The 20,926-nt window shown below is 38.1% G+C and overlaps 2 protein-coding genes across 2 annotated transcripts in view; both read right to left on the bottom strand.

Moving 5' to 3' along the window:
* Positions 1-20,926, bottom strand: part of mblac1 (metallo-beta-lactamase domain containing 1) — a 60,082-nt gene that overhangs the window by 3,124 nt on the left and 36,032 nt on the right. The gene's annotated exons all lie outside the window — the stretch shown is intronic.
* Positions 3,380-15,246, bottom strand: LOC146968818 (uncharacterized). Its single transcript, XM_085760420.1, has 3 exons — positions 14,940-15,246; positions 3,641-3,769; positions 3,380-3,540 (listed from the first exon to the last, which is right to left on the bottom strand). The coding sequence occupies exons 1-3, from the start codon at positions 15,154-15,156 to the stop codon at positions 3,380-3,382; spliced, it is 507 nt and encodes a 168-aa protein (XP_085616546.1). The 5' UTR covers positions 15,157-15,246.

The raw sequence follows: 20,926 nt of genomic DNA, 5'->3' as shown, positions 1-20,926 counted from the left end.
ACAGAAAGTTTATGTGTATTTAGGCATGGCATCTTTTTTTTTTTAGCGAATTTAATAATCAAGGCAACTCAATGTGCTTTACATAAAGACAAAGAGAGGAGCATGTAAATACAGAAATAAAACAAACACTAAAAACAGAGTTAAAAGCAAGAGTAAAATTGTAAATATAAAAAGTAAAATAGATACAGTTTTAAGTTCTTAAAGCAAGAAGTAGGGCTCTAAGCGATATTTTTGTGTAATTTTAAGTCTTAAATAGTTTTTATATCTTCCGACAGCAAGCGACTTACATAGAGTGTTTGGACCGAAACAACGGGTCTGTCAGTCTAATTCTGCTCTGCTCTGAGCCGAGGAGAAAACTTTTCTCGTAATCCTACAAGTTTTATACCAATGAGGAGACTGGTGAACAGGACATTGCAGGGCTAGTGTGTGCAGCCAAGGGACGCCGTCGAAAGTGGTGAACGTTAGTTAGGACGAGGACCAATAGATTCCATGACGAGGGGCAGGGGCTGCTGAACTTCCATCGGCTGACAAGAAGTTATGGAGCGTTCAAAGGCAACTCGTTATACTCGTGTTTTGGGTACGGATCTTCAACGGCGTCGGAAGATTACTGAGTGGCCGTTTATAGTGCACTTTCAACAGGGTAAATACTCGGGTCGGAAAAAACACGTGGGTGGGTTGCCTGGAACGGCTACAAAAAAAAAAAGTCGTTTAAGTCGTGACCACTTTTTGGGGGTGGGGGGAAGCTGGATGTCTTAATTTACGGTTTCAAAAGCCTGCCTGGAACGCAGCAGCTTTAGCCCAAATACGGATTCCGGATCGCTTTACTTCTGCTTTATAAAAGAGCTCAGCTACGCTAACTAGTGTGTACCTCAACTAGTAACCCAATTTTGATGCAGTTAGGCCTTCGCAAGCTTCGTTTTTATTTTCTATTTTTTATTTTTTTAAGAGAAGTAAATAACCAGACTAGTTGTTTCATTACAGAAACTGTTTGTTGCAGTTACAATGATATAGAGAAAATGATATCAAATTAATTTCAAATTCATCAATTCAATCATATTTGAATTTCAATTCATGGCTCCAGTTCCAGAGGGATAAAATAACCCAATTCTGGTGCTTGTATCCACATGTAAAATATTCTTATTTTCTTGATAGATAATCTCCAACTATGACTGTATGATTTTTCTATTACGCTTTATATTAATTCTAAAAATACTTAAAGATGTAAGGACGGGGCTGAGGAACCGGAGCTCACTAAAAAACCGCGTCCTGCTGGACCGGAGACATCCAGCAGGTCCACACATTAGAGACAGTTTCTAGTTAGCAGCTATCAGTAACATAAGTCAAATAATGACTAATAGTGTTTATGTGTATTTAGGCATAGGACAAGGGCCAGGCATCTTTATTTACATAGCAGCATTTTCATACCAAGGCAAATCATTTGTGCTTTACAAAGACGGAACTTAGGGCCATAAATGTAGTTTGGGCTGCATTGCAAAAATATTCTTAATTGAGATTATTAACTGTATTTGTATCATTGATTTTTTTAATTATATTACAGTATATTTTTATTGCCTATTCTTATTGGCGAGGGCAAGGCAAAGCAAGGGCAAGGCAGGGCAAGGCATCTTATATTTATATTATTGCACCTGTTCATAACATTGGCAACTCAATGTGCTTTAACCAATAAAGGACAAAACTTTTTTTTAAGGAGAAGCATGAAAACTGAATAAAAACAAACAAACACTAAAAAACAGGAGTTAAAAGCAAGAGTAAACCATTTAAAAAAGAAAAGAAAAGAGATAAAGTTTGAAGTTTTAACAGGGATAATTCACACCAAAATTTCAAATTTCAAACTCATTATCTACTCAACCCTTCATTGTTCAACTAAGAGCTGTGAGAATTTTCCGAGTCCTTCGTGCCCTTTCTCTGAGTTAGGGGAGGGGGCGAGGGGGGTCCGCGCAGGCAGTATTTGTCCATATAATGGGTTTGTGAATGGAATTACCAACATCAATGTCAACCAACAAAAGACCACAGGCTGCAGGAGGAGCTGAGGACCGGAGCTCACAACGCCTCCTGACTGGACCAGAGACATCCAGTAGGTCCAACATTAGAGGACAGTTTTCTAGTACTGTAGTCAAATAATGACAAAGTGTTATGCTGCTTTTACAACAGTCTAGATAGAAAAATAATACATTTTATCCGTATACAAGATGTATTTTTTGAACAACTTAAATAGTTTTTGGCAAGATTGCAGAAATATTCTTTATTGATATTATTCACTGTATTTGTATCATTGATTTTTTTATTATTTTATTCCAGTTGTGTACTTCAGTATATTTTTATTCTTTTCTAAAGTCCTGACCAGAGACAAATGACTGCTAATTTAGCTGTAAGCTATATGTCGACTATATGCGGATCCCCACCCATTTTAAACATTTTTCTGTGTAAAAAGCTAAAGCTAAAAATATTTACATTCATTGTTCTTAATGTGTGAATAAGTTTCCACTCTCAATAAATGATATAAATATCCGTACCCAGACAGACCATATGTCACATACATCAAGGGTTCTCTATAAGCCACATATAATGGGGATATAGGCTATAAACCTGTATTGTTATTTAACTACATATAGGCTACACATTCCATTCTGTAGTAAAAGTGTAATATAAATTTTTTACAAAACATTTTCGTTTCATTTTTTGTTAGTTTATTTTGTAAATTGGAAACTCTGCATATTCATTGAAACATATAAATCTTGTTCGTAAAAATATGCCAGATTTAACCTCTAGGGCTCGATTTCCATCAGGCCCAGGGTCAAGCATTTAGAATATGTCAGTAAAACAAATATCCACTTATATGACTTTACTTATTTGTATAGAGAAAATGTGTATATTGTCAATTGTATGTGAGATCATTGTCATTTCACAGATGAATATTCTAACAGGTAGCAATTCTTTGAAAATGTGACGCATGTGTATAGTAACTCAGTGGTGTCCTAATGTATTGACACACATTTAAAGTTTCTATAATAAATTAAAGGACGAAAGTGCGATTCGTAAGTACCTTCAATCCCGTTTGAATGACAATTTAATGTAATCCACTTTTAATATTGCAAAATTCAGCCATGTTACTTGGACTAATATCCACATTACTTTGAATTGATAGTGATTTATATCATCAGTCACATATGTTTTGATGAATCATTGACATGGTTTGTTTAAGGCCTTTCTTGAAGGTGTCAAAGGATAGCCGACTTGATTAATCACAGACGATACAGCAGGAAACCACTGAAGCTGTTCCGATAGACACCAAAGTCAAATAGCACACAGCCGCCATACATAGTCATATAGACCACACTTCCCTTTTCCATTTGGTGTATTAATGCATTTGAAATTGTAGCAAACTGTCAGCCCGTTCATAATTTTGTAGGATTTTCCCATTATTATGGTAGAAGTTCAGGATCACCCGTGCGTCACGTATCTCGGTGTGGGCAGTAAACGTGAAGTAGTAGACTCCTTTAACTGGAGCAGTGAAGATACCTGGAACAGTAAAAAAAAAAACCCAGAGATCTCATCATCACTGTCCAATACTCAACATTGTCAGCTTATGTTATGAAACATGTGGTGATGTATACACTACCTGTATCTGGGTTATAAGCCCCACCAACATTGGTGGGTACACTATCGTAGACAAGTGTTGTTTCAGAGACGTATGGTCCAATTTTCCCTCTGGTAAAGAAACCAGCAGTGAATGCGTACTTCACATTTTCTGTAAAACACAACATGGCAACAAGATTCCCTTTTTAAAGATTGAAACTTGACTTTGTCAGGAACCTCTATTTAAACAAAATAAAACAAATCAAAAAAATTGCACAAAATTCTAAAATGCTCTGGTTAAAATTATGACATTTGTGGCGTTGGGTCAGTTTCAACCCGGTTATAACAATAAGAACCGTAACCAGGAGTAGAGAAACAAATGAGATGATAAATAATTGTTTTTAATGTGTTTTACATCTGATTCAAGACCCGGGTCAAAACCGACCCCAACAGATGGTAGCAGAAAGCTGACACAAAACAAAGGTTAAAATGTGGAATTTTTGGAATCTAAACAACAAAGTGCCGAATAAAACTTTTGCACAGTACTGTACCTGATTTCTCCTTCTCAAGAACGGCCACTTTATCTTTCTGGGTTTGAAGTTCAGCCTTCAGTTCGTCTCTCAGAGCTCTGAGCTCAGCCCAGATGTCAGCGCTAACATTGTCAGCTCCTCCACTTTCTGCCTGAGCCCATGTCCCAGACAGACAGAGGAGCAACACCACCAGCACAGGACCCCCCATTGGAAAACCTCTAGAAACCCCTGCTAGGAAAATCAACTCAACAAGATTTAGTGTGGATGTAGCTACTCCCACTGATCACAGGAGCACAAACTCTGGAAGAAGGTGGCTGCTACTGACCATCCAGTATTTATGAAGGTAGACTGATGCAATGTCCACAGCTGTGGGCAAATGGCCTGATTCTCATTAGTATCATTATTTATCTTATTTAAACAGGTGATATCATGTTTATGGAGCTGGTCAGTGGCTGGACACTCAATGTGTTATGTAAAAGTTTTGTTTTTATAGAAAGGGACAAGTTAGAAATGCCAAAATGTCATGAGAACATGTGGGTCAAATGACATCCTACATATCAGTAATGACATAATAAAATCATCTTTTTGTTATTCTTCTAAACAACTTTTCACATGGTTCAATTGGTTATTGGTCAGTTCGGAGGACTTCTCTCCATTTTTTCTTTTTTCTTTTTTGTTGTTGTAATATTCAAGGTAAGGGCTCAAGATCATGCAAGAGTGTTTTCCAATAATTTCTAATTCGTTCAAAACAAACACAGTAAAGTCACTGGTCAGTCCGTCACCTTGTCATCAGGCTCCTCCATATGAATTATCATTTATACACACTCTAATGGTCAGTGTAAATTCCCTTTTTTAGAATTAATACATATTTCATAGTTTCTGATAATAAAGGACAGGAAGTCATTAGGTATGAATGTATTTTAATGGACACCTTTATATTGTAAAATAAGCCTGTGATTGACTAGTACACATTACTTTTCATTGTAGTGACATCAACTGTCAAATGTTGATGAATCATTGACATGGTTTGTTTAAGGCCTTTCTTGAAGGTGTCAAAGTAGCCGACTTAAAATCACAGACGATACAGCAGGAAACCACTGAAGGTGGTCCGGTAGAGATTATCATCATAAAGGAAACAGCCTGGGTGGACAGTCATATAGACAACACTTCCCTTTTCCATCTGGAGAGTTACTGCATTTGCATATGAAGCCTGAGAGTTACTGATCTCATGATTATGCAGAACCCACTGATTATTATGGTATATGTTGACTCCCACGCATCCTCCATTTTGGGTGCCGAAGGCAGTAAATCTGAAGTAGTAGACTCCTTTAACTGGAGCAGTGAAGATACCTGGAACAGTAAAGAACCAGAGATCTCATCATCACTGTCCAATACTCAACATTGTCAGTTTATGTTATGAAGCATGTGGTGATGTCTACACTACCTGTATGTGGGTTATAAGCCCCACCAACATTGGTGAGTACTTTTCTGAAGACAAGTGTTGTTTCAGAATCATATCCAATATGCCCTGTGCCCTCGAAACCAGCAGTGAATGCGTACTTCACATTTTCTGTAAACACAACATGGAGACAAGATTCCCTTATAAAAGATTGAAACAACAAGTGTCATGTCCAGAATTCTTTATTGATTAATGCATTTTTTGTTTAAGCAGGATAGTCTGTAGTTAAAATATGTACTAGGATGTGATCTTCTGTCCACTGTATGTACTTCTCGTTTTTTATCAATATTCCTGCAGATTTGTTCTTAGAAACATCCCATTTTTTCACATTGCTTCACTTCCTTCTGATCAGTTCTTACTCTAGGAACCAGTTCTATCAGTTGCACTAGAAAAACAATATTGCTCTTCTTGGATTTTTTATAGTAATGAGATTTTTTATGACTTACCATTCATCAGTTCCTCCACTTTTGTCTTCTGGAGCTCCAGTTCAGATTTTGTTGCTTCCATCTCTACTGTAATTTCTGTCACCTTGTTACTGATCTCTGAAATATCATAGAGGCTGAGGATGAAGTTCTTTGAAATAACATTGTTGAAAGTAGCATTTCATGACTTATTTTTGACAATTTCTGGAATCTAAACAACAAAGTGCCAAATAAAACTTCTGCACAGTACTGTACCTGATTTCTCCTTCTCAAGAACGGCCACTTTATCTTTCTGGGTTTGAAGTTCAGCCTTGGTAAACTTCAGTTCCACCTTCTGCTCCACCACCATGTCTCTCAGAGCTCTGAGCTCAGCCCAGATATCAGCGCTAACATTGTCAGCTCCTCTGATCAACTTTGGCCTCCTGCAGGCCAGGAGGATGGTTGCTTTGTCTTGGAGAGACACTGAAATATCATCTACACAATCTTGGATTAGAGAGATGGCATTGTATGTTACACTAGAAAAACTATCTTATGTAATCAGGGGTAAAGTACAAGAATTTGAAGAAGTGTGGGCGCCCTTAATGGACTTTCTCAAGCAACAATAGATTATATTTATCTGTAGAGCTATTCTGTGTGTGACAATTTTATTTTATTTTATCTTATTCTATTTTATTTATTATTGTTATTATTTTATGTATGTATGTTTGTGTGTGTGTTTATCTTTTCTGTATGTATGTGTATGCAGCGAGGTTCACCTGCATCTCATTGTGCAATTTGTGTGGCATATGTCAATGTGCTTTGTATGTTCTTATTGGAAATTAATAAAAACATTGTTCAAAAAAAAAAAACATTGTCAGCTCCTCCACTTTCTGCCTGAGCCCATGTCCCAGACAGACAGAGGAGCAACACCACCAGCACAGGACCCCCCATTGGAAAACCTCTAGAAACCCCTGCTAGGAAAATCAACTCAACAAGATTTAGTGTGGATGTAGCTACTCCCACTGATCACAGGAGCACAAACTCTGAAAGAAGGTGGCTGCTACTGACCATCCAGTATTTATTAATGTAGACTGATGCAATGTCCACAGCTGTGGGCAAATGGCCTGATTCTCATTAGTATCATTATTTATCTTATTTAAACAGGTGATATCATGTTTATGGAGCTGGTCAGTGGCTGGACACTCAATGTGTTATGTAAAAGTTTTGTTTTTAAAGAAAGGGACAAGTTAGAAATGCCAAAATGTCATGAGAACATGTGGGTCAAATGACATCCTAAATATCAGTAGTGATATAATAACATAATCTTTTTGTTATTCTTTATGCGAAATCAACCCAGTAAAACAACTTTTCACTTGGTTAAATTGGTTATTGGTCAGTTGGGAGGACTTCTCGCCATTTTTTTCTTTTCTCCATTTTGTTGTTGTTGTAATATTCAAGGTAAGGACTCAAGATCATGCAAGTGTGTTTTCCAATAATTTCTAATTCGTTCAAAACAAACACAGTAAAGTGACTGGTCAGTCCGTCACCTTGTCATCAGGCTCCTCCATATGAATTATCATTTATACACACTCTAATGCTCAGTGTAAATTACATTTTTTAGAATTAATACATATTTCATAGTTTCTGATAATAAAGGACAGGAAGTCATTAGGTATTAATGTATTTTAATGGACACCTTTATATTGTAAAATGAGCCTTGTTATTGACTAATACACATTACTTTTCATTGTAGTGAAATCAACAGTCAAATGCTGATGAATCATTGACATGGTTTGTTTAAGGCCTTTCTTGAAGGTGTCAAAGTAGCCGACCTAAAATCACAGACGATACAGCAAAAAACCACTGAAGCTGTTTCGGAAGGCATTATCCTCATAAAGCACAGCATGTGGGTGCAAAGACATATGGACCACACTTCCCTTTTCCATCTGGAGGACTAATGCAGATCCAGATATCTCATGTTTAATAGAATTGTGCAGGACTCTCTGATTATTATGGTATAAGTTGACTCCTATCCATGTTCCATATTTGTTGTGGTTGAAGGCAGTAAACCTGAAGTAGTAGACTCCTTTAACTGGAGCAGTGAAGATACCTGGAACAGTAAAGAAGCAGAGATCTCATCATCACTGTCCAATACTCAACATTGTCAGTTTATGTTATGAAGCATGTGGTGATGTATACACTACCTGTATGTGGGTTATAAGCCTCACCAACATTGGTGAGTACTTTTCCGTAGACAAGAGTTTTTTCAGTATCGTACGGTCCAATCTGCCCTGGACGCAAACCAGCAGTGAATGCGTACTTCACATTTTCTGTAAACACATGGAAACAAGATTCTCTTTTAAAAGATTGAAACAACAAGTGTCATGTCCACAATTCTTTTTTGATTAATGTATTTTTTGTTTAAGCAGGGTTGTCTGTAAAATATGTATGAGGATGGTCTTCAGTCATTGGACTCCACTACATGTACTTCTGTTTTGTTTTTCAATATTCCTGCAAATGTCTAATGTTTAATGAATTGCTTTTCTTAGATTTTTATATACTAAAAATGGGAATTTTATGACTTACCATTAGTCAGTTCCTCCACTTTTGTCTTCTGGAGCTGCAGTTCCGTTTTCGTTGCTTCCAGCTCTGCTGTAGTCGCTGTCAGTCTGAGGCTGATCTCTGAAATATCATATGAAGTTCTTTGAAATAACACTGTTGGAATGACTTCTTTTTTACACTTTTCTGGCTGGTGGTTATTGTGTGTTCCTATTGATTTGACTAAAATCCAACAGTCCTCTGTTGCAGGACTAAGATAAGATAGGGATAAGAACAATCATGAGAATTAAAACTGAACTCACAAAGGCAAAACCAACCTTTTCATGGATAAAGAAGCCTAACAACGTGACCAAGAGTCGAGAAACAAATGGGATGATAAATAATTGTTTTTAGTGTATTTTACAGCTGATTTAAGTCTCTGGTCAAAACTGACACCAACACAAAAGATGATAGCAGAAAGCTGACATAAGACGAAGGTTAAAAAATGGAGTTTTTGGAATCTAAACAACTAAATGCCTAAAACTTTGGCATAGTACTGTACCTGATTTCTCCTTCTCAAGAACGGCCACTTTATCTGTCAGTTCAACCTTGGTGCACTTCAGTTCTTCTCTCAGAGCTCTGAGCTCAGCCCAGATATCAGCGCTAACATTGTCAGCTCCTCCACTTTCTGCCTGAGCCCATGTCCCAGACAGACAGAGGAGCAACACCACCAGCACAGGACCCCCCATTGGAAAACCTCTAGAAACCCCTGCTAGGAAAATCAACTCAACAAGATTTAGTGTGGATGTAGCTACTCCCACTGATCACAGGAGCACAAACTCTGAAAGAAGGTGGCTGCTACTGACCATCCAGTATTTATGAAGGTAGACTGATGCAATGTCCACAGCTGTGGGCAAATGGCCTGATTCTCATTAGTATCATTATTCATCTTATTTAAACAGGTGATATCATGTTTATGGAGCTGGTCAGTGGCTGGACACTCAATGTGTTATGGAAAAGTTTTGTTTTTAAAGAAAGGGACAAGTTAGAAATGCCAAAATGGCATGAGAACATGTGGGTCAAATGACATCCTAAATATCAGTAATGATATTTTAAAAAATCTTTGTTATTCTTTATGTGAAATCAACAGTACTTATCTTCAATTTTTCTTTTTGTTTTTTTTTCTTACTCAAAGTAAGGGATAAATATCATGCAAGTGTGTTTTCCTATCATTTGTAGGCACGTTTATTCTTTTTTTTATCTGTCTCAAATCCAAAGCAACAAAAGCTCTTAACAATTTAAGAACACAAGTTTGAAGTTGAGTGTGTCAGTGAGAAGTTTGTACCAGAGGATGGCGCCATGGAGCTGTAACCTACAGTCTGGAGAGCAGCACTGAGCCATGGAGGAAACTGTAATAATGGCTGTTACTTAAGTTAAGACCAAGGATTCAGGAGTTTAAAATAGAAATCCTCCACTACATTCAAACATTACATGGTATGAAAGATGGAAAAGCTATAAAAACATTAGACATTTACAAATCACTAAATAAAACCTCTGATTATGGGAAAAGATAACCCCTATTTTCAATTCATTTGTGTAAATAAATAGATACATATTTTATTTGGGTTTTGGTGTCTTTGGGTATGTGAATACTTGGCTATAAAATAAAATCATTGCTACTCTTTCCATACATTTGGCCCTTAATAGCTTGTAAAAGTAAGTAGTGTTTGCATGGAGACAATATACCTTATCTTGTAAAAATCTGTTAATATTTTTAACAAACAGCTCTACTTTTGCTACTGTGGATTCTTTTTTTCTTTTTTCTTTTTTGCTTGATGAATCTACATGTGTGTTGATGTTATATGTGTAATTTTCATGCAGTTAAATGGATAAATGATTTATGAAGGTTTTTTTTAGATTTTATTTATATGATTATTTATCTTATTATTACTTTTCCTTTCTCTTTCACTCTCTTTTTCTTTTTTTCACTTTTCTTTTTATATTATTTTTTTGGTAATTCATTTTTTTTGCTAGGGTAACAATGGGTGGGGGGTGGGGGCCACACTGTATTACTGAAATGACATTAGGCAAACTATTAGTAGTAGTAGTAGGCTAGTAGTATTATGAGTGGACAAATAACAATATTACTTGCGACTGAACGTTGTTAAGGAAATTTGAGAAAAATATGTCAATGTGTGCTGATCATCCAGTATTTATTAGGGTAGACTGATGCAATGTCCACAGCTGTGGGCAAATGGCCTGATTCTCATTCATTTATCTTATTTAAACAGGCGATATCATGTTTATGCAACTGGTCAGTGGCTGTACTGAATTTGTGTTAGGTATAAGTTTTTTTTTGTTGTCGTTTTGTTTTGTTTTTCTGCTCAGAGAAAGGGACAAGTTAGAAATGCCAAAATGTCATGAGAACGTGTCTGTTAAATTGCATCCTAAATATCAGTAATGACATCATAAAATCCTAATTTCTGTATTATTTATGTGAAATCAACCCAGTAAAACAACTTTTCACTTGTTTATTTTTTTTAATATTCACAGTAAAGGGCTCAAGATCATGCAAGTGTCTTTCCCATCATGTGTAATTCATTCAATTATTATTGATCTGCCTCAAACCCAAAGCAACAAAAACTCTTTAACAATTTAAGAACACAAGTTTTAAGTTGAGTGTGTCAGTGAGAAGTTTGCACCAGAGGATGGCGCCATGGAGCTGTAACCTACAGTCTGGAGAGCAGCACTGAGCCATGGAGGAAACTGTAATAATGGCTGTTTCTTAAGTTAAGACCAAGGATTCAGGAGTTTAAAATAGAAATCCTCCACTACATTCAAACATTACATGGTATGAAAGATGGAAAAGCTATAAAAACATTAGACAACTAAACCTCTGATTAGACTATGTGAAAAGATAACCCCTATTTTCAATTCAAGTGTCCCATGGTCCACAAATCAAATTACAATAAAAAGAAAATACTTATTGTAAAATGTGTATTTGTTAAGATAATTTTTTTTCAGAAATATTTTGTATTTCTGAAAAATACAACAGGTATCACTCTTTGAAAATGTGACGCATAGTAACTCTGTGGTGTCCTAGTAATTGAGGGTTGTGTGAGACAGAGCCTGTATTTATACACACACTAATGCTCAGTGTTGATTAAGTTTTTAGAATATTGCAGTTAATACATGTTTTATAGTTTCTGATAATAAAGGACAGTACAGGAAGTCATTAAGTATGAATGCAATTTAATGGACACCTTTATATTGCAAAATAATCCTTGTGATTGACTAATACACATTACTTTTCATTGTAGTGAAATCAACAGCCAAATGTTGATGAATCATTGACATGGGTTGTTTAAGGCCTTTCTTGAAGGTGTCAAAGTAGCCGACTTAAAATCACAGACGATACAGCAGGAAACCACTGAAGCTGTTCCGGTAGTCTTTAAAATCGTAAAGCACAAAGTTTGGGGCGAGGGTCATATAGACCACACTTCCCTTTTCCATCTGGAGAATTAATGCATTTGCAAGTGAAGCAGGGCTACCATACTCAAAATTAGCCAGGACTTTCTGATTGTTATGGTATAAATAGACTCCCACCCATTTGCTACTTTCGGTTTCGGTGTAGGCAGTAAATCTGATGTAGTAGACTCCTTTAACTGGTGCAGTGAAGATACCTGGAACAGTAAAGAAGCAGAGATCTCATCATCACTGTCCAATACTCAACATTGTCAGTTTATGTTATGAAGCATGTGGTGATGTATACACTACCTGTATGTGGGTTATAAGCCCCACCAACATTGGTGAGTACTTGTCCGTAGACAAGAGTTTTTACAGTATTGTACGGTCCAATACGTCCTGAGAGATCCAAACCAGCAGTGAATGCGTACTTCACATTTTCTGTAAAACACAACATGACAACAATATTAAAAGATCGAAACATTAAACCAACACTAAGGAACTTTTCAACCTTCATAAAATATTTTCATAACTTTTGTGATGATACATCGACTTACAACAAGTTGAATGACACCTCTGTCATGGCCTGAGGGGGTCTGTATCTCTTTCTCTGGCACTAAGCAGCTTTGAGGAGCATGGTAGGAACCCTGCTCTCACTTAAGTTTCACTTTCACTTTTGCGAGTCACAACAAGGAGGGAACAGGCAAAACGGCACTTTAGCAATGGATTATGTTTGTGTTTTCACTTTGAAATGATCCACTGGAAACAGAAACTTAGTTTTGATGTCTTCTGTTAATTTTAATGCAGGATATTTACAGGGCTTCACGCTAGTGTTCATGGGAAATGGAGTCTTTCTTCAGGCAAAACACTACCGCTTTGGTCCACAGGCACCGCCAAACTCAACCAAAACTGAAAGTTCTTTAGTACTGCTTTAAGTTTCATCTCCACAATTCTTTATTGATTAAAATGCATTTCTTCTTTAAGAAGGATTGTCTGTAAAATATGTCAAATATGTATTAGGATGGTCTTGTCATGGCCCTTGGTCTACCGCCATTTAGTGGCTCGATTTTCTGTTCTGTTTTGTTATTGGACTCTTAGTTTATGTGTTTCCCTGTTTAGTTTAGTTCCTGTTTTATTTTGAAGTTCTGTGTTGTGTCATGGTCTGTGTCTTGTCCTAGTTTCCTGTTTTATTTTGAAGTCCTTGTCTTGTCTTCCTGTGTTTTCCCTCCTCAGTCTCCTTGCACACCTGTCCTGCGTTTCACATCGTCAGCCCTGCTCCTTGTGTGTCTCCACCAATCAGGTTTCTTTGTTGTAGCAATTAAAACCTTAGTTTGCAAGAAATCTGCCTGTACGCTCCTGCATTTGGGTCCTTCCTCCTACAACCCTGACAGGTCTTCAGTCATTGGACTCCACTACATGTAGCCTACTTCTGTTTTGGTTTTTATCAATATTCCTGCTGATGTCGTCTGGATCTCATCCAGTTTGTTCTTAGAAACATCCAGTACTTCACTTCCTTCTGATCAGTTGTCACTCTAGAAACCAGTTCTATCACTTGGACTAGAAACGCATGAAAACAAATAGTTTAATGAATTGCTTTTCTTAGATTTTTATATACTAACAATAGGATTTTTATGACTTACCATTAATCAGTTCCTCCACTTTTGTCTTCTGGAGCTCCAGTTCAGTTTTCGTTTCTCCCAGCTCTTCTGTAGTTGCTGTCAGTTTGTTTTCAGTTGCTGTCAGTCTGAGACTGATCTCTGAAATATCATAGAGTTTGAGGATTAATATTAATTGATTTTTTTTTGTTTAAGCAGGATTGTCTGTAGTTGAAATATGTATTAGGATGTGGTCTTCAGTTCACTGCATGTAACTTCTGGTTTTGTTTTTAAATATTCCTGCAGATGTCATCTCTGGATCTCATCCAGTTTGTTCTAGAAACATCCAGTTTTTCCCCATAACTTAATTGTCACTTTCTTCGGAACAGTTCTCATTTTTGAAACCAGTTCTATCACTTGGACTAAAAAAAAGTATGAAAACAATAGTTTAATGAATTACTCTTCTTCTCTCCACTTTTGTCTTCTGGAGCTGCAGTTCAGTTTTCGTTGCTTCCAGCTCTGCTGTAGTTGTTGTCAGTCTGAGACTGATCTCTGTATCATATGAAGTTCTTTGAAATAACACTGTTGAAATTATTAAAATCTTCATTTATAACACTTGTCTGGCTGGTGGTTATTGTGTGTTTCTATTGATTTGACTAAAATCCAACAGTCCTCTGTTGCAGGACTAAGATAGGGATAAGAACAATCATGAGAGTTAAAACTGAACTCACAAAGGCAAAACCAACCTTTTCATAGATAAGGAAGCCTAACAACGTGACCAAGAGTTGAGAAACAAATGGGATGATAAATAATTGTTTTTAGTGTATTTTACAGCTGATTTAAGTCTCTGGTCAAAACTGACACCAACACAAAAGATGAAAATAGCACACTCTTCATTATAATACTTTTCTGGCTGGTTATTGTTCGTTGATTTGACTACAATCCAACAGTCCTCTGTTGAAGGACTTGTTTTTCTTGTGAATTAATTAATTATACTTATTTGATTTTTAATGGGATTTTAATGACTTACCATTCATCAGTTCCTCCACTTTTGTCTTCTGCAGCTCCAATTTAGTTTTCGTTGCTTCCAGCTCTGCTGTAGTTGCTGTCACCTTGTTACTGATCTCTGAAACATCATAGAGGATGAAGTTCTTTGAAATAACACTGTTGAAAGTATTTCACAACTTCTTTATTATAATACTTTTCTGGCTGGTTATTGTGTGTTCCTGTTGATTTGACTACAATCCAACAGTCCTCTGTTGCAGGACTCAGTGTTCAAAATAGTTACAATTTTTGACAATTTCTGGAATCTAAACAACAAAGTGCCTAATAAAACTTTAGCACAGTACTGTACCTGATTTCTCCTTCTCAAGAACGGCCACTTTATCTTTCTGGGTTTGAAGTTCAGCCTTGGTGGACTTCAGTTTCACCTTCTGCTCCACCACCATGTCTCTCAGAGCTCTGAGCTCAGCCCAGATATCAGCGCTAACATTGTCAGCTCCTCCACTTTCTGCCTGAGCCCATGTCCCAGACAGACAGAGGAGCAACACCACCAGCACAGGACCCCCCATTGGAAAACCTCTAGAAACCCCTGCTAGGAAAATCAACTCAACAAGATTTAGTGTGGATGTAGCTACTCCCACTGATCACAGGAGCACAAACTCTGAAAGAAGGTGGCTGCTACTACTGACCATCCAGTATTTATGAAGGTAGACTGATGCAATGTCCACAGCTGTGGGCACATAGCCCAACCTTATTTAAACAGGTGATATCATATGCCAGTTGCAGTGTGTTATGAATTTAGTCTCATGTTTCTTTCAGTTCCGTGTTGGATTATGTTTCTTTCAGTTCCATGTTGGATTATGTATTTAGTCTCATGTTTCTTTCAGTCCCGTGTTGGATTATGTATTTAGACCCATGTTTCTTTCAGTTCCGTGTTGGATTATTGTTTGTCGTCATGGTGTTCTTTTCTCCTGGCTGTTGTAGCAATTAAAACCTTAGTTTGCAAGAAATCTGCCTGTACGCTCCTGCATTTGGGTCCTTCCTCCTACAACCCTGACAGGTCTTCAGTCATTGGACTCCACTACATGTACTTCTGTTTTGGTTTTCATCAATATTCCTGCAAATGTCGTCTGGATCTCATCCAGTTTGTTCTTAGAAACATCCAGTACTTCACTTCTGTGATGGGAAACTTGGTTTCTGTCCTGATGAGTTATGAGATGTAATCAATCTAGCACCTAACCCTTTAACCAGATTGTCCTTGTTGAACAAACAAGTATGAACCTCTCTGAACCTACCTAATGTTTAATGTTCTGTAAGTTTGCGACATACTGTGTACTTGCACCGGTTGAACTGTCTGGACAAACATGTGTACGTGACCATCAGTGTATAAAAGTCTGACGCCATCGTTGCTCTGGGTCCAGTGTCTCGAGACCCCTAGTTGACAGACACTGCACCCTATTCGGCCGAATAGCAAGACTTGGTCTCAGAATCTCCTTGATGATCATTGATGACTATTGCTGGTTGTTCATATTAATCTAATCTGATATTTTGTAATAAATTCTATAAATCTAAGTAAGACTTATTGCTGTCTTTACTTCCTCGCCATGGAAGCAAACTTTTGACTCCACAACTTCCTTCTGATCCGTTGTCACTCTAGAAACCAGTTCTATCACTTAGACTAGAAACGCATGAAAACGAATAGTTTAATGAATTGCTTTTCTTAGATTTTTATATACTAAAAATAGGATTTTTAAGACTTACCATTAACCAGTTCCTCCACTTTTGTCTTCTGGAGCTCCAGTTCAGTTTTCGTTTCTTCCAGCTCTGCTGTAGTTGCTGTCAGTTTGTTTTCAGTTGCTGTCAGTCTGAGACTGATCTCTGAAATATCATAGAGTTTGAGGATTAATATTAATGGATTTTTTTTTGTTTAAGCAGGATTGTCTGTAGTTGAAATATGTATTAGGATGTGGTCTTCAGTTCACTGCATGTACTTCTGGTTTTGTTTTTAAATATTCCTGCAGATGTCATCTGGATCTCATCCAGTTTGTTCTAGAAACATCCAGTTTTTCCCCCATAACTTAATTGTCACTTTCTTCGGAACAGTTCTCACTTTTGAAACCAGTTCTATCACTTGGACCAAAAAAAAGCATGAAAACCAATAGTTTAATGAATTACTCTTCTTCTCTCCACTTTTGTCTTCTGGAGCTGCAGTTCAGTTTTCGTTGCTTCCAGCTCTGCTGTAGTTGCTGTCAGTCTGAGACTGATCTCTGTATCATATGAAGTTCTTTGAAATAACACTGTTGAAATGACTTCATGTATAACACTTGTCTGGCTGGTGGTTATTGTGTGTTTCTATTGATTTGACTAAAATCCAACAGTCCTCTGTTGCAGGACTAAGATAAGATAGGGATAAGAACAATCATGAGAGTTAAAACTGAACTCACAAAGGCAAAACCAACCTTTTCATAGATAAGGAAGCCTAACAACGTGACCAAGAGTTGAGAAACAAATGGGATGATAAATAATTGTTTTTAGTGTATTTTACACCTGATTTAAGTCTCTGGTCAAAACTGACACCAACACAAAAGATGATAGAAAGCTGACATAAGACGAAGGTTAAAATATGGAATTTTTGGAATCTAAGTGCCTAAAACTTTTGCACAGTACTGTACCTGATTTCTCCTTCTCAAGAACGGCCACTTTATCTTTCTGGGTTTGAAGTTCAGCCTTGGTAAACTTCAGTTCCACCTTCTGCTCCACCACCATGTCTCTCAGAGCTCTGAGCTCAGCCCAGATATCAGCGCTAACATTGTCAGCTCCTCCACTTTCTGCCTGAGCCCATGTCCCAGACAGACAGAGGAGCAACACCACCAGCACAGGACCCCCCATTGGAAAACCTCTAGAAACCCCTGCTAGGAAAATCAACTCAACAAGATTTAGTGTGGATGTAGCTACTCCCACTGATCACAGGAGCACAAACTCTGAAAGAAGGTGGCTGCTACTGACCATCCAGTATTTATGAAGGTAGACTGATGCAATGTCCACAGCTGTGGGCAAATGGCCTGATTCTCATTAGTATCATTATTTATCTTATTTAAACAGGTGATATCATGTTTATGGAGCTGGTCAGTGGCTGGACACTCAGGGCCCTAGTTTGCTGGTGCAGCGCAGGTGGCGCAAGGTAGCGCAGCCGGTCTAATGCAAGTTTCGACCAGCGCAGCCTAGCGCAAAGTCAGATTGGAAGATTGGCAGATCGCGCTGCGCTGAGATAGGCGTGGCCGCGCAGCAGGGGGAGGCGTCACAGATTCAGCTTGGTGCAGTGCAAGTTTTGTGCGAAAATGTCCCGCCGAGGTTGCGCTGAAAGCTCGCCACCTCCAACCAGGTCTACTCTCAGCGCAGGGCGGAGCGCAGCAGGTGCAGTGGAAGTTTGGCTGACTGACCTGCAGTGCACACACGTCACCAAGACCTCACAGGAAGATCTCCACAGTTCCAGACACATTTCAATGCAATAAATATCCACAATAACCACTATTTAATGCAACTAACGGAATCAACACGTGGATTTATATCTATATAGATTGTCCCGTCACATCTGACGTCAGATCAAAGCAGAGATCAAAGGCTGTCGGTGCGTAAAGGAAACTCCACCTGAATTAACACAGCAGGGACGAACTGGCACTGAAAAGCAGCTGTGGATGTCCCAAGCAGGACTGAGGGTGGATGACTGCATGTCGCTGCCGTGTTGAGATACCACTCTGCCCTTGTGATGATCGCTTTATTTATTTATTTACTTATTAATTCATAAGCGCGTGCGACCGCATCACGCAGCCGTAATGAAAAACAAAACACAAATCATTATCTCTCTTAGTCCACCACAACAGCCTCGGTATCAGATAGTCAGTATATAGCCTACTACAGTATACTCAGCATCTCTATCACAGAAAAAAAAGAGAAAAAAAGAGACGGACAGAGAGAGAGAGAGAGAGAGAGAGAGGGAGAGAGAGAGCGTCCTTTACGCTGATTTCATACCGCATGGTGTTTGTTTATGTTGTGATTAGTGTAGGCTACACCTCTCATCTTATACACAGGGTTTGAATAAATGTGAGTTTCTTTATTAGTTTATTAGTTGTTGTTTCTTAGATTGTGTAGGGGTTCTCAGTGTATCAGATCAATCCTGGTTAAGTATATTAGTAAACTCATTATTCGGTCACTCTGAGCTCGGACCTCCGGACCAAAACAGCTGTTTCCTCCTGGGAGAGGTTCGGCCTCTGGCGTCGCTGTCTCCTCCGTCCATGTCAAAGTATAAAATGACAAACTTGCAGCGCGCATCACCCGCCGCGCAGTTAAAGGTGAGGAGAGGAGCTCCTTTGATTGGTGAAGATCTGACTCGGCTGTGTCAAACCCACTCCACGCCTTTCTCTCCTCCTCCTGTCTCCCTCCCGCCCTCTCTCCTCCCTCTTCACCGTTTGCGCTGGTGGGAGGGACGAGGGGAGGGATTGCGCCGGTCTAAGTCTGACTGCGCGGCCCACCAAACTTGCGAAATGGACCTGGGCCACACCCCGTTGACGTGGCGAAGCTGCGCTGAGGTTAGACTTCGCCCGGTCTACGAAACTAGGGCCCTCAATGTGTTATGTAAAAGTTTTATTTTTAAAGAAAGGGACAAGTTAGAAATACCAAAATGTCATGAGAACATGTGGGTCGAATGACATCCTAAAAATCGTAGTAATGATATAATAAAATCCTCATTTTGTTATTCTTTATGATCATCCGAGAAAAACAACTTTTCACTTGGTTAAATGGGTTATTGGTCAGTTGTGAGGACTTCTCGCCATTTTTTCTTTTTTGTTGTTGTTGTAATATTCAAGGTAAGGGCTCAAGATCATGCAAGTGTGTTTTTCATTAATTTGTAATTCATTCAACACAATCACAGTAAAGCGACTCGTCAGTCCGTCACCTTGTCATCAGGCTCCTCCATATGAATTATTGAGGGTTGTGTGAGACAGAGCCTGTATTTTTACACACTCTAATGCTCAGTGTTAATTACCTTTTTTTTTTTCAGAATTAATGCATATTTTGTAGTTTCTGATAATAAAGGACAGGAAGTCATTAGGTATGAATGCAATTTAATGGACACCTTTATATTGCAAAATAAGCCTGTGATTGACTAATACACATTACTTTTCATTGAAATTAACTGTCAAATGATTAATCATTAACATGGTTTGTTTAAGACCTTTCTTGAAGGTGTCAAAGTAGCCGACTTAAAATCACAGACGATACAGCAGGAAACCACTGAATGTGGTCAGATAGTTATTATCATCATAAAGTGCACATTGTCTGGACAAGGTTAGATAGACCACACTTCCCTTTTCCATCTGGAGAATTAATGCATTTCCATGTGAAGCATTAGGATTACTGGTCTCATAACTGTGCAGGACCCACTGATTATTATGGTATAAGTTGACTCCCACCGCTGCTCCATTGTGGCTGCCGTAGGCAGAATATCTGAAGTAGTAGACTCCTTTAACTGGAGCAGTGAAGATACCTGGAACAGTAAAGAAGCAGAGATCTCATCATCACTGTCCAATACTCAACATTGTCAGTTTATGTTATGAAGCATGTGGTGATGTATACACTACCTGTATGTGGGTTATAAGCCCCACCAACATTGGTGAGTACTCTTCCAAAGACAAGATTTTTTTCAGTACTGTATGGTCCAGTATGCCCTCCACCCAAACCAGCAGTGAATGCGTACTTCACATTTTCTGTAAAACACAACATGGAAACAAGATTCACTTTTTATAGTTCGAAACAACAAGTGTCATGTCCACAATTCTTTATTGATTCATGTATTTTTTGTTTAAGCAGGATTGTCTGTAGTTAAAATGTGTATTAGGGTGTTGTCTTCAATCCACTGTACAGTATGTAGCCTACTTCTGTTTTTTTTTAATCAATATTCCTGCAGATTTGTAGGAACATCCAGTTTTCCCCCATAAATTGTCACTTCCTTCTGATCAGTTTTATTTTTGTTTAAGCAGGATTGTCTGTAGTTAAAATACGTATAGGGTGTTGTCTTCACTCATTAGACTCCACTATGAGTACTTCAGTTGTTTTAATCAACACTCCTGCAGATTTGTAGAAACGTCCCGTTTTTCCCCAGTCCTTCACTTCCTTCTGATCAGTTGTTACTCTAGAAACCAGTTCTATCACTTGGACTAGAAAAGCATGAAAACCAATAGTTTAATGAATTACTCTTCTTAGATTTTTCTACAGCAGGATTTTTAAGATTTACCATTCATCAGTTCCTCCACTTTTGTCTTCTGGAGCTCCAGTTCAGTT

Source organism: Trachurus japonicus, chromosome 18 (assembly GCF_045865225.1).
Source record: "Trachurus japonicus isolate A0001 chromosome 18, Traja_1.0".
Lineage (NCBI taxonomy): Eukaryota > Metazoa > Chordata > Actinopteri > Carangiformes > Carangidae > Trachurus > Trachurus japonicus.
The sequence above is the reverse complement of the archived record's forward strand: the minus strand, read 5'-3'. Positions and strand labels throughout refer to the sequence as shown.